This window comes from Acomys russatus, chromosome 1 (assembly GCF_903995435.1).
Source record: "Acomys russatus chromosome 1, mAcoRus1.1, whole genome shotgun sequence".
Taxonomy (NCBI): domain Eukaryota; kingdom Metazoa; phylum Chordata; class Mammalia; order Rodentia; family Muridae; genus Acomys; species Acomys russatus.
In genome coordinates this window covers 100,353,949-100,367,480 of record NC_067137.1, presented here as the reverse complement: position 1 = coordinate 100,367,480, position 13,532 = coordinate 100,353,949, and the positions used below count along the sequence as shown (strand labels likewise).

Here is a 13,532-nt window from a genome sequence, read left to right as displayed (position 1 = left end):
GGCCAGGGTAATGAAGTAAGATCTTGTCTCAAATACTAAAACAATATGAAACAAAGAAAATAAGATACGAGAAAGAGCACAAATTTTTGCCGTTTAAATTTTTAGAAATTCTTGGTGAGAGAGCTGGAGAGATGACTCAGTGTTTCAGAGTACTTGCTGTGCTTCCAGAGGAACCAGGTTCAATTCCTAGTAACCAGTTCACAACCACCCATCACTCCAGTTCCAGGGCCCACAATTCCCTCCTCTAACTTCTGTGAGCTCCAAGCATACACATAGTATACATACGCACATGCAAGCAAAAATACACATACACATAAAATAAGTACATCTAAAAAGTAATAAAAATTCCTAGCAAATTTTATTTTTTAGAATATTATCTAAACATTTCATAGAGATATAAAATGAGGTGTAGAAACCAAAATTATTGTAGAAAAACTCAGTGGGATATCACTCTAGTTGTTTTTAACTTTCTCTATAACATAAAAACTCCTTTTCCTTGAATATTGACTCACTAAAGAATTACAGACCATGGCATATGCCTTTCTCTTACACCATCTCCTTGCCTACTATCACCATGAAGCTCAGAAGCAACAAATGTACATTCTTCTTCAGCCAACTGGCTAAAAATACCGCCCTTCAACAAGATGGGCACTCCAGATAGTTTTATATTAAAAAGCAGTTTGGTGCTTAAGCTTCTGAAAATAGATGAGAATATTTCAGTTTTTGTATTTTTATGTCCAATTTAAGATACTGAAACATGGGTGGGGGGGGTTGTGCTCTCTACGCTGATGTGTTCAAAAGCAAGGATGTCTGGAAAGTCTTACAGTCTTTAGATTCAGTTTCCATCCAGCCCCTAGTCTAATCACTCACACCCCGTCTCCATAGTGTGATGATACCCTCAGTAAAAGAAGCAAGGTACACGAGGGCACATACCCTTAACATCTATTTATTTAAAGTCTGGAAGAGGTAAAACCATTGAGAAGACAGTTAGTGGCTGCCAAGGCCTGGGAAGGGCAGAGAATGTTGAATGTCTGCCCAATTAGCATACGATCCACTTTTGTGAAAAATATTTGAAACTAGATAAAGCTACTAATCAGACAATATTGTGAATATAACAAGTGCTGTTTCCTAGGAAATTTCAGAGTGACCGTGGTGTGAATTTTACAGTTGAGAGCAGGAGGAAGATTGAACTGGAGAGGAGAGAGGAGGGAAAGAGAGTGAGAGGTAGGGGAGAGAACAAGCTTTATTTAGAAAGATAGAGGTGGAGTAGAGAAAGCCTTGAATAATACCAGAAGGTCTGTGCTTGAATTCTGACATTCTCACCACTGATGACATAAAACGGAAGAAAGATGATATTTCCAGGACTTATTGTAAAAGTCTAACTTAGAGTCAAACACCAGCCTTATGTAACCACTGAGTTAAAAGTGAGGTGTTTGTGTATATGAAAACACAATATGGGTCTGGGCACAGAGTTGACACAGCACACAATCCTACACAAATGAAACAGGCTAGTGGCCAGTTTTACAGAGAGTAAAGAGCAGGATGTTTAGTTCTTGCTGTAGTTAAAAACTGTTAAGATGGGCTCTGGGGTGATGGTCTTGTTAATAAAGAGCTTGAGGTACAAACAATACACATGCCCAGCATTGACACAAAAAGTGGGGCAGGGAGCATATAGCTGTCATCCCATTGCTGGGGAGGTGGAGATTGGGGTGGGGTGAGGTGTTACTGGACCTGTCTGACCAGTCAATCTAGCTGAATTGAATTGTGGAGCCACGGCTTCAGTAAGAGACCAAGTGTGGTGGCGCACGCCTTTAATCCCAGATCTTGAGAGGCAGAGGCAGGTGGATCCCTGTGAGTTCGATGCCAGCCTGGTCTACAATGCAAGTCCAGGATATCCAAGGCTACACAGAGAAACCGTATCTCAAAAAAACTAGAGAGAAAGAGAGAGAGAGAGAGAGAGAGAGAGAGAGAGAGAGAGAGAGAGAGAAGAAAGAAGAGAGAAGAGAGACTCTATCTCAGAAAATAGAGAGCAACTGAAGAAGACATCTCATGTTGACCTCTTTCCTCCTCCATGTGTGCACACATGCACACACAAATACACACACACACACACACACACACACACACACACACACACATGCTCTTGTTACAGTGGTGGTGCATGCCTTTAATCCAAGCAGAAGACACAGGTGGATCTGTGTGATTTTGAGGCCAGGCTGATCTATAGAGCAAGTTCCAGAACAGCCAGGGCTACACAAAGAAACCTGTCTCAAAAACAAGAGATGTAATATGAATAAATTAATAAAATATATTAAAAAAACAAGAACCCAAACCAAACCAAACCAAACAAACAAAAATCAAAAACCACCACCACCACCACCAACAACAACAACAACAAAACCCAAACCAAACCAAACACTGTTAAAATGGCTAAGAGTAGAGTTGAATTAGTAATTCATCACAGATAAACATCATGAAAATTTTCAGGAAGGCAAACACTAAAGAACTGGATAGCCCAGCAGATAGCCCACCACCCATGACTGAGAAACCTGGGAGGTTGGCAGAGTTAGGGACCCCCCCCCCTCAGGACAAGAACTACTGGATCCGTGTTTCTTTACTCCCCTTCCTCCAGCCAATGTCCTGAGATGCTTAGCATTTGAGTTCTCTGTGACCTCATGGGATACAGCAACGAAGGGGTCACACCCGCTGCAAGCTCCCCAACTCTGATACCTTCATTCTACAGTCTACTCTTCTGTGCAAGCAAGCTCCCCACTTAGAATTCTCATGCATAATCTGCTTTCATGAGAACCCAGGCTAAGACATCACCAGCTGCTGCTTTTGCTAAGACCATCGAGTCTTAGGAAATCCTGTTGGATTTACCTTCAAAATAAACCTCAGATTCCGTCATTTTTATTTGTCACTCTTCCTGCTATTAGACTGGCACAATCCATAAGTACCTTCTACTTGGCTGACAAGCTCACTAGTCAAGGCAGTCCTAGCAAAATGTAAATCGCATCTTGCATTGTTTAGGGTGGGGATGAAGGTGGTTCTTCAAAATTCTTATGAGCATCTTAAATTATTCAGAAAATAATTATGCATGTACATGTTAGTATGTACGTATGTAAGTATACATACACATACAATAATATTCTATAGATTATATACAATGACCTGCAAAGCACAACATGATGTGTTAAGACTGTATCCCCTTCTACACTTGCTACCTGAGCCACATTGCTTGTTTTATTTCTCAATATGACCTACACGTGTTTTCTCCATTGTCACTCTCACTTCTGGATCTTTGCATTTCTTCATAATTTCATTCTCCTAGATATGAGCCTGGCTTACTCTTTTCCCCCATTTAATTCATTTAGGGGTTCATTTGAATGTCACCTTTTTCAATGAGGCCATCTGTTTTGTATTGAATATCTGAGCCCTTTCAATAAGTTCACTGGGTTGCAATGAGAATCTCCAATGTGACAGTTTTAGAAAGTGAGGCCTTTGGGTTGTAATTAGGTCATGAAGGTGAAGCTTTTGCTCACCTGGCTCAGTTCCCTTAACATAAGAACTAAGACCAGTGAGCTCAGCTTTCTACCATGTGCAGTTACAAGAAAATGGCCATTTACCAACCAAGGATGGGACAGCCAGTGTTGCATCTGCTCATCTGAAGAAACTTCCAGCATTCTTTTTTTTATATGCATTTCTTTTTTTTTATTTTTTATTAATTTATTTTTGCTACATCTCAATGGTTATCCCATCCCTTGTATCCTCCCATTCTTCCCTCTCTCCCATTTTCCCCTTATTCCCCTCCCCTATGACTGTTCCTGAGGAGGATTTCCTCCCCCTGTATATGACTTTCACATGAACTCTGGTGCCTTATATTTGACCATGTCCCCTGGAGGGGGAGACCTGGTGGCACTCAGAGGAAGGACAGCAGGTTACCAAGAAGAGACTTGGTACCCTATGAACTTCCAGCATTCTTACTGCTTCTCCCTATCTTTAGATTTCTCCTCCAAAAGCTTACTTCCTCCACCTGCCATTCTTTGTATTTTACTCTGCCTTACCCTTCCTATTTTAGCTGTTTTCCTCTGTTTTTATGTAAGGTGAAGGAGGTCATTTAGTATGTATCACAAATTTATTTATTGAAAAAAACAAGAGGAAGGGAAGGAAGGAAGGAAAGAGGAGAGGAACTGCACGAGAGAGAGGAAGAGAGGAAAGGAACCAGATACAATAAAATACTGTTTATTTAGCCTGGGCAGTGGTGGTACACGCCTTTGATGCCAGCACTTGGAGGCAGAGGCTGAGGCAGAGGCAAGGGCAGAGGCAGAGGAGGCAGAGGTAGAGGCAGGTGGATCTCCATGAGTTTAAGACCAGCATGGCCTACAGAGCAGGTTCCAGGACAGCCAAGGCTACACAGAGAAATGCTGTCTTGAAAAACCAAACACCAACCAAACAAAAACAAAGCAAAAAGCAAAAAAAACCAAAAAAAACAAAAAACAAAAAAAACCTATTTAAAGGTAGAATTTCTGGTTTTCTCAACTCTACAGACCATGTTCATAAACTCAGAAGTACTTGATGAGGATGTTGAGATGAAAGCAACTCAGTTGAAGAGTCTGTTATTGCCTCCCTCCATGGAGACTCCCTCCTTTTTCTGATTCTTGGATCATATGTGCAAATACTTTGCCCAAAGCTGGCCTTCTAGTTTCCCAGCTTATAAAAATGATTGAAATAACAAGATACAAAGTTACAACATCTTGAAACAAAAAAGACCATTTTAATCCTCTCTCTGGAGCTGAATATTTGTTGTTGGAATTCAGAGCTGGGACAAGTGGCTGAGGTGCCCATTTAGGCAGACCAGGCCCCTAGGTTCTCCCAGAATCCCTCAGTTCCTACCTATTACAGGGCTTGGCTAGCATACCCTGCCTCTGCCTCTGCCCTGACTTTTCCAACCCAGGAGCAGGGACCTACCCCACCCCTCTCTCTCTCCTCATTTCTGCATTTCCTCTTTTCTCTCTTTCTCTCTGCCCCAACTCCCACTTTTTTGTCTCCCTCTGCATGGTGACCTCACTGTGAGGCTGGTAAACCCACCCTCAAACTGCCACCAATAAACCTGCATTTATATACTTTAATTTGGCTTGAATTGACTCATTTCATCGACAGAGATAACCTATCATTTGTAACCCCCAATGATGGATAAAATTAAGCTAATGCCTGAAAAATACAATCCCAAATCTTAGTGTATTGTATAATTGAAGAAAGCACATCTACTGAAAGAGAAAGCTGGACCCTAGAGAAAGTTTTCCAGGTGCAAAAGCAATTTGAAACGTTTACTTTAAGATAATGAAGAAATATTTGAATTTCTGATATATATATATATATATATTTTGATGGGAATGTATTTTCATGAAGACTGCATCAGAAGACTCCAGGATGGTAGTACATATATGACAGAATATTTACAGAATGTGCCTTAAAGTCACAAGAACCTGCTTGACTTCCTAACAAGAAAATTGTTTTGAAATTTTCTGATAAGAATTCACACAGTTTCGTCAGCCATCTCTTGAATGACACACTTCAAAATCCAACCCATAGTTTTGGACAGCAGCTTGATGGTCTTGAGCTACCCTTCTGTAAAGGTGAAATGGCTCGGCTCCTACTGGTTTGGCTTGGAGCCCTCCCACCATGTCAGTGACGTAGTTCAGCCTGCCAAGGGGTAGGGGAGGAGTTAGAGATTTCTTTTATAGCAATTGGACCTCTGGGACCTTCTCTCTCTCTCTCTCTCTCTCTCTCTCTCTCTCTCTCTCTCTCTCTCTCTCTCTCTCTTTCTCTCTTTGGCTTGGAAGAGCCTTCATGGAAGGAGTTCATTTTCTCTCTGGGCTTGCAGGAACAACAGAGAAACAGATGGCAGGACACAGGTAAAACAGTATTCTAGGAGAGAGAGCTAAGGAGCTCTCCTGGGTTTGGAGGAGCTCAGGAGAAAAGAAGACTAGCTCAGTAGAATGACACAGATAGAAAGATTTCTAAAGAGCTAGCAGCTTAGTTGTAGAATCATGCTTGTAAATAGATACTTGGCATATAGTTCAGAAAATAAAGTTACCTCCCAGAGCTAGTAGGTTTTTACCTCAGTTGTTTAACTCTTGTGTTTTTATTGGTATAAATATTAGATCATTTAAATGGCTAAATAGTACAATTAAGGATACATTATCATATTTAATTTAACTGTGCATATATATACACGCATGCATGTGTCATGGCTCTCATTTGGACATGTAGCAGTCACAGACAACTCGCCTGAGGGCTTTTGATGAACTTATGTGCGAAAGTGTTTTCAAGGGACGGTTGAGGAAAGCAATCGTTTTCATAATGTGTTCAGAAGGGAAAGCTTCATATTCTGAGGTCAGGAAATTTTGTTTATTCCTAACCCATGTGTTTTTGTGTTCTTTGTGATAAAATAGATTGAGTCACCAGGCATGGTGGTACAAGCCTGTAATCCCAGCACTTGGGAGGCAGAGGCAGGCAGATTGCTCTGAGTTTGAGGCCAGCCAAAGATACAAAGAGAAACCCAGTCACACACACACACACACACACACACACACACACACACACACACACACACACACACAAAAACAAAAAAACAAAAAACCAACCCCAAGATAAAATAAAATAGATTGAGTCAATGTAGATACTGAATATGTACCAGTAAATATAGCCCCGTAAATGTGGTAGATTATTCCATGCACAGTTTCGCCATTTTTGGCAGGTCAAGGCTATATTTGAAACTTGTAAGCAATCTGTTGACTTGTGTGTGTATACAATTTCACACGATCCCAGGTTCCTAGCAGCGTGGTAGACTTCTAGGACACATCTGAATCTCTTCAGTAGCAAGCTTGAATTTGAAGTGTAAATGGCACACCCATACAACCCCAAAACAACAATCAAGTAAATTGATTCATAGATGCAATCCCTTAGCTTTGGCAGGAAGACAAACTATCTTGATGATAAATTGTCCAATAACACTCACGTAAGAGTAATTTATTTAATGATGTATTTCAAGCATTGTGAATTAGCTTTCTCTATGTGTACTGCTTGGTTAGAAGTAATATAAGAATATAGAATTAGTCTAGCCAGCACTTGTTTGTAGAAATGGACATAATTAAAATCTGTGAATTCAGACCTCTAATCAGGATACCTGACATATTCTACTGGCTTCTCATGCACATACAAGGGCACATGCACCCATGTACATACATGCTCACACAAACACACACATACATATAAAATGTATTTGCGCGTGTGCGCATGCACACACACACACACACTCACACACAAGAACCCAGCTACACTAATACTTCCAGTGAAGCATGCCATTCATCGTCTCAGAGTCCATCTTCTGGTGTATGTGTGCATGTGTGCAGGTGCAGGTAGACAGAGGAGGATGCCAAGTATCCTGCTCTAGGATGCTGCTGAGTTGTTAAGTGACCCTATTCCTGTCTTCCTAATACTTCACTGTCCTCCCACAGTGCCACTCAAGTCACCTCTTTGAGTCAAGTTCTGGGATAATTAAGTAAAATTATTTTAAGATACAGGTTCATGGACATTACTCCTGGAAACTACATGACACCATACAACACTTGTGTGGTAAGAAAAAAAATAAAGACACTAAAAAGGAGAAAACCAGAGTTGGCAAAGGAATGTCCCACTTGCTTTGGCTGCTTTTGGAGCCTCCGTATCTTGGGTGTCTACTTTTTTCTTTCTCAGAGGAGTACTAGATCAGACAGTTGTAAGCCACTATGTGGAACTGAGCCTGGGTCCTTTGAAAGAACAGCCAGTGCTCTTAGCCACGGAGCCATCTCTCCAGCAAGAGTACTGTCTCAGAAGAGTTCAGGAAGCACTGGTGAAGTCAGTATTTGTAGGAGATTGATATTCAAAGTACCTTGAACATGGTTTTACTAAATGTCAAACAATGGCAAGCAGTGAAAGGGGGGAAACCAATCACACATCACTGCAGCATCTAAAAGTAAAAAGCTATTGCTCTCAGCAGCCAGAGAAGCAGCCTTAGTCGGGGGCATTTGTAGACAGTGGCCAATGTAGAGGAATTTTAACCCAGCAACATGGCTGCTCCGATTACATCCAAAGACCTAGGTCTGTGTATTCCAGCCAGAATGCAGACATGCCACACACCTTTAATCCCTCTGGCTATAAAACAGACACACCCTTAAGACACATCTTTAATCCCAGACATTGAAGGTAAAGTTAGTTTATAGGAGGAAATACCCAAGCTTGAAAGTGATGCTAATTGAGAGGCAGAAATAGTGACAAATCAGAGACTAGGATATTCTCAACTCTCATGAGAACAATGTGGAAAGAGAAGAGACTTAAGGGAGCAGTGCAGAGGGAGCAGAGAGAGGGAGAGAGTGAAGGCAGTTTTACTTGGCAAGTTTTACAGAGAGGTTAAAGATAGACACAGGTGAAGAAAGAATGAGCCAGAGAATGAGAAGGATCCAGAAAAATAGAAGACATTGCTAGAGTTAGTTTGAGGCCAGCACAGCAATTCAGTCAGAAGCTGAGAGAAGCCAGTTAGAAGCAATCAACTTGGAGAAGAGTTTCAGTCAGAGCAGCTAAGTTGAACCAGCCAACTAGAGTTCAGAAAGATAAAGAAAGGGTGAGCTTATTCAGTAGTAAGTCTGAGGCAAAAAAAAAATTCTAGATCTAGGTTAGATTGTAAGAAGGCTAGACGCTTCTAGGACTAGACCTAGGTTAGCAGACAAAGGCAGTAAGCTTCATCGATGACAATTACATGAGGAAAATCAAAGTTACCTTTATAGGTCTACCTCCATTATCTTGCTTGTGTACTATAGTTTTGAATTTGTTTTGTCTTGTTTTCTGGTCACCAAGATGTCTAAGATGTCTAATTAACTTTCCATCTCTAGCAGCAACATGAGCTTTTAAAAATAAATTCATTTCAGTTAAATAAATTTAAGCATCCTAAGTGGCAAATAGCACAAATGGAAGCTAAGGACCAGATCCTGAAGGTGGAACACAGTCATTTAGTTAAAAAACAAACAAACAAACAAAACACTGAGATAGTTACCAATTAAACATTTAGGTACAGCATGCAAACAGTTAAAACCAGAACTCGAAAATCTCAACAGCATTTCTGAACACACACCCACATGGTGGACAAACCCAAGATCCACGACAATGTAGGAAGTGGCAGAAGACGCAGGCACTTCTCTGCCATCATAAAACCAGTACGGAGAATGCCAGGTATCCTGATGTATCATTGTACTTGGTCAAAAGGACACAGCAAGGCGAGTCAGCAGAAAAGCACAGAATGGCATTCTATTCTCGTGTGCAGAGAGGCAACACACGGCAACCTTCTGAATAGAGGAGACCAATGGCCCAGTGTGGCATGTTTGGTTTGGAGGTACTATTGTCTATAATTATGTGACAGATGTTATTGTTGTTTTGCTTTTTACTTTTTGGAAATCCTCTAGAGATATAAGTTTTCATTCCTTTATTTAGTGTGTGTGTGTGTGGGGGGGTGTATGTGCATGCGCACACCCACCCCCCCACCCACACCCACAGGCTATGGTGTTCATGGGGAGGTCAGAGGATAACTTGTGAGATTCAGTCCTCTCCTTCTAGCATGTGAGTTCACGCTCGGGATGCTACGCTGTGGGGCAAGCTTGTCTATGTCTACTCACACCATCTCCCTGGCCCTATGTGACCAAATCTTTAATTACATTCTCTTGCTTTACCTTAGCTTCCTCGTGTAATGTTCAAGTGAGAGCAATAAGTTTCTTTTTCCAGACTTCCTGCATATCAAAGATGGTTGAATGTTCCAAATTGGGAGTAGGGATGGCAGCCTCCTCCTCACACACACACACACCCTGTAACAGCCCTTGCTATAATGAGGACGCACTGTGCTCCTTTAGAGAGGCAAGTAGGGGAAAGATCTAGAACCAGATTGTAACTGTGTTCTTCCCATAAATAAGTCCACAGAGTAGATGCATGGGCAGTGCAGAAAGAGGAGATCTCCTTCACTCTCCCCACCATAGCACATGGGTAGATGAGGTGAAGGAAGAAATGCCCTCAGAACCTTTACAACACATTCAACAGCCAACCCAAGCTTGTATTGCACCCTGATGGACACCACAGAGTGAGGCAAAGAGCCCTGCAAGAGCACAAGGCTTTGCACTATAAACCAGAGGGCTCTTCAAAATTCTAAACGAGGATGGGGTTGAGTATTGCAGGACACTGTCTGGACATGGCATGGCTGTGGCACTCTTGAACTAATAGAAACTTTGAATTCCTGTATATGATTTGAACAGCCCTTCCTTCTGCATCCTGCCATAGCGAAGAGGGGCTCTTGAAGCCCCCATTCCTACCCAAGGACTTTTAGGAGGTTAATGGGAGGAAAAGACATCTTCTTTAGTGGTTTCCTCACAGGAAGGTGCTCAGGCTCCTATAACCTCTCATTCATGCTCCTATAAGCAACCTAGTTAAACTTGTTGGGAAACACACACACACACACACACACACAGAGAGAGAGAGGGGGGAGGAGTTCAGAAGATGAAGGATCAGATGGAATGGGAGGGGAGCAAGACGGGCAATGGGGCCAAATATGATCAAATACATTATATATACATTATATACACATAAAACCATTATTATGTATAATCAATTCATGCAAACAGAAAAGCAGTAAGAAAGTTTAAAGAAGGGGTACACTCCAACAATATAAATCTTATGAGAGAACACCCCTCAGGTCATTGTTTGAGTGAGCACACACACCACACCATCCACCCACACTTAAGAAAATAAACCAGCCTGTCTCCCCCATGTCAGAATAACGTCATTCTTCGGGACCTAGCACCTGGCTCCACTGCTCTCAGATCCGCTTGTCGCTGCGCAGTCACTCTCTGAGACTTGGTGATTTCCTGCATTCGCATCACAGAGTCAGGGGGGTCCTTTTGAATAAGTGACCTCACTTTCAGCACTTCCCTTTCTCAACATTTAGTGGGCGATGGTGAGTTCCTGTGCACTCACAGAACCTCGTCTCTGGCCAATAACTGGAAAGCCCACTCCTTAAAACACTCCGATGGAAGAATGCCATTGGGCTTCTGGCAATCGGAGACAAGAGTGTGCCTTTATTCCTTCCTTCACTTAAGGTTTTTTTTTTTGGGGGGAACATCTAAATAGGTGCAGCTGAGCTGGCTGGTTTGCAATTCAAGGTTGCGTGACAGGATCCCTGTGTTGGAGGTATTTACTTGCTTGGGTAAGCACACAAAACAGGTAAACTAAGAGGGTTAAGGTTGTTCTTATGGATTTTGAAGTTTGCACAAGAGTTCTATTTTGGAGACTATCTGTACCCATTGTAGGATTTCCATCATGATGGTGAGGACGTGTTTTATTCTGTGAAGACAGCATAGAGAATGAAGTGCTCCTTAGAGGTTATTGAAGTCACAAATCCATGGGAAATAAGAAACAAGGGTGGGTGGCTGAGTTTTAACTAATGGACCAAACAAAGTACAGGAATTTGTACACCTCTGTTGACTGTTCCTCCAAGACAAATTCTTAAGAAAACCTTGATGTTTAATTGCCTTTCATTTATCGCCACTTCCTCTGGGTTTAAGCAGCCCCACCGTCTTAATGTCCTCTCTGTTGTATTTTTAGCCAATCTCTTTTAAGGGATCGGTTAAGACACAAACATGTAGCACTCAGATGAAAATGTGCTTTATGAAATTTCATCTCTTTACCTTTCCCCGTGTGCATTAAAAAGAAATTCTGGCTAGGCTAAGTGGTGGTGTGAGCTGCACAGTTCACATTAGGATTTATACAGATTGCATGAAGGGCACACTGCACTTTTTATTATTTTTAAATAATTCACACCCTCCCCCATTCCCTTCATTTATTGTGCCCCCCTTCCTTTGGAACCCTCCTTTGTTCTGACAAATCCAAGGGTACATTTCTAAATGGCCTCCTGATTACAGTTTCCTGAACTTATTACGTAGACCAGGCTGGCCCGGAACTCACAGAGACCCACCTGCCTCTGTCTGTCGACTACTGGGATTAAAGGCAGAAGCCACTATGTTCATCTCTGATTAAGTTTTAAACAATTATTTGATAAGTCAAATGGCTAAGCTAATTTCTCACCTAGGGAGACTTAAAGGGGGAGGACAACAATTTTATTTTCTAAGATAGTTTTTAAAAGTTAGTTCTTCCGTTGTTTTATGTCTTAACTACTACTTGAAGTGAAACCAAAATCCAACGGGCGCGCTTAGGAGTCGGCAGAACGTAGACAGAATAGGAACATTTGAGAAAAAAAGCACAACTCCCATTGGCATCCTGAACCAAAGGTTTGTTACGCCTCTGTTTCCCTGTGTCAGCGGCACAGACGACCTTCCCAAGTTTGGGCGCTGGAGTTTGTACAGGGGCTGACCAGACATCTGCGCACCCCACCACACACCATACATTTCTATTTGGAGGGTCCTTGGCCATGACTACTCACAGAGTCTGGGTGCTGGGTGGTAGGCTGGGGATTCTGTGGAGTTCCTTGCAGGTGACTCTGAAGTCATCCTCCTGGTGGCACTCGCAGGGTGGAGACTCACACCCTCTGCCCCTCGGGCACCAAGGCGCGGAGAGCAGCAGCGTGAGCTGCAGCAGGGACTCTGGCCTCATTTTCCAAGGGACTTCTTGCACTACTTCACCATTGCGCTCCGTCGCCTCATTCTCAGTACCCTGTGCCTGACGCTGGAGAAGACCAGGGTGCGGGAGGGAATGGGCGGGAGGAGGAGGGTTCCTAGGGGCTCTGACCTCATCGCTGGAGAGCACTCTGGAGAGGGGGAAGGAGAGGCTCTCAAGTGCACCGCTTGCCTAGGCAACTCTCTCCACCCAAACAAGCTTTCTCGATCAGCCTGGCAGCTCCTTCTGTTCTGAGACACTCAACCACGGACCTGGCGCTGTCCCCTCCGTGCCACCCTAGACACGCCTTCTTCTCTCCTTGTTTCCGAACTCCCGAAGCTATCTTCGCCCGCCGAGCAGCCTTTAAGAGCGAGCAGTGCAGACCAGGAACCTACCTAAACCCCACACTTGTGGGGACTGTTGTGGGACACTCTAGTGCTCCGGGGAACTTCGGCTTCTTCAGGTAAATGGCGCCTGAGCAGACAACACAGCCCGGGCCAGCTTAGAGAGTAGCTTAAGGGAGATGTGACACTCCGGGCGAATCATCGATACTGCCCAGCTGGAGCAGCTGGGACCGCCTTGCGCCTTGGTGGCTCTCGAGCTGGAGCCGCTAAACCCGTTGTGTGGAGATGCTAGTCTCACCGAACCAGAGCAACTCCGAGAAGTCAGGCGCTGGGCTCTGGGGCCATCTGCTGCTTATAACTGGCAACTGCACATGCAGGTCCTATTGCCCGCGTGGAAACAATGTGATTTGCCATAGGAAGGGATCCTTAGAAATCCAGAAATTGTTTTCTCCCCGCCCCCGTTTCCTACAGAAATCGAGAATAAAAAGAACATTTAAGTGG

General features: G+C 43.0%; 1 protein-coding gene across 3 annotated transcripts in view; it reads right to left on the bottom strand.

The window, feature by feature from the left end:
- Nucleotides 1-13,005, bottom strand: part of Tshr (thyroid stimulating hormone receptor) — a 130,425-nt gene extending 117,420 nt beyond the window's left edge. The window contains exon 1 of one of the 3 annotated variants that reach the window (XM_051150122.1): nucleotides 12,515-13,005. In XM_051150122.1, the coding sequence (XP_051006079.1) occupies nucleotides 12,515-12,684 (170 nt within the window). In that variant the 5' untranslated portion in view covers nucleotides 12,685-13,005. The remainder of the gene's footprint in view (nucleotides 1-12,514) is intronic. The other 2 variants (XM_051150113.1, XM_051150103.1) reach the window with 2 other exon arrangements.
- Between the last annotated feature and the right edge of the window lie 527 nt (nucleotides 13,006-13,532).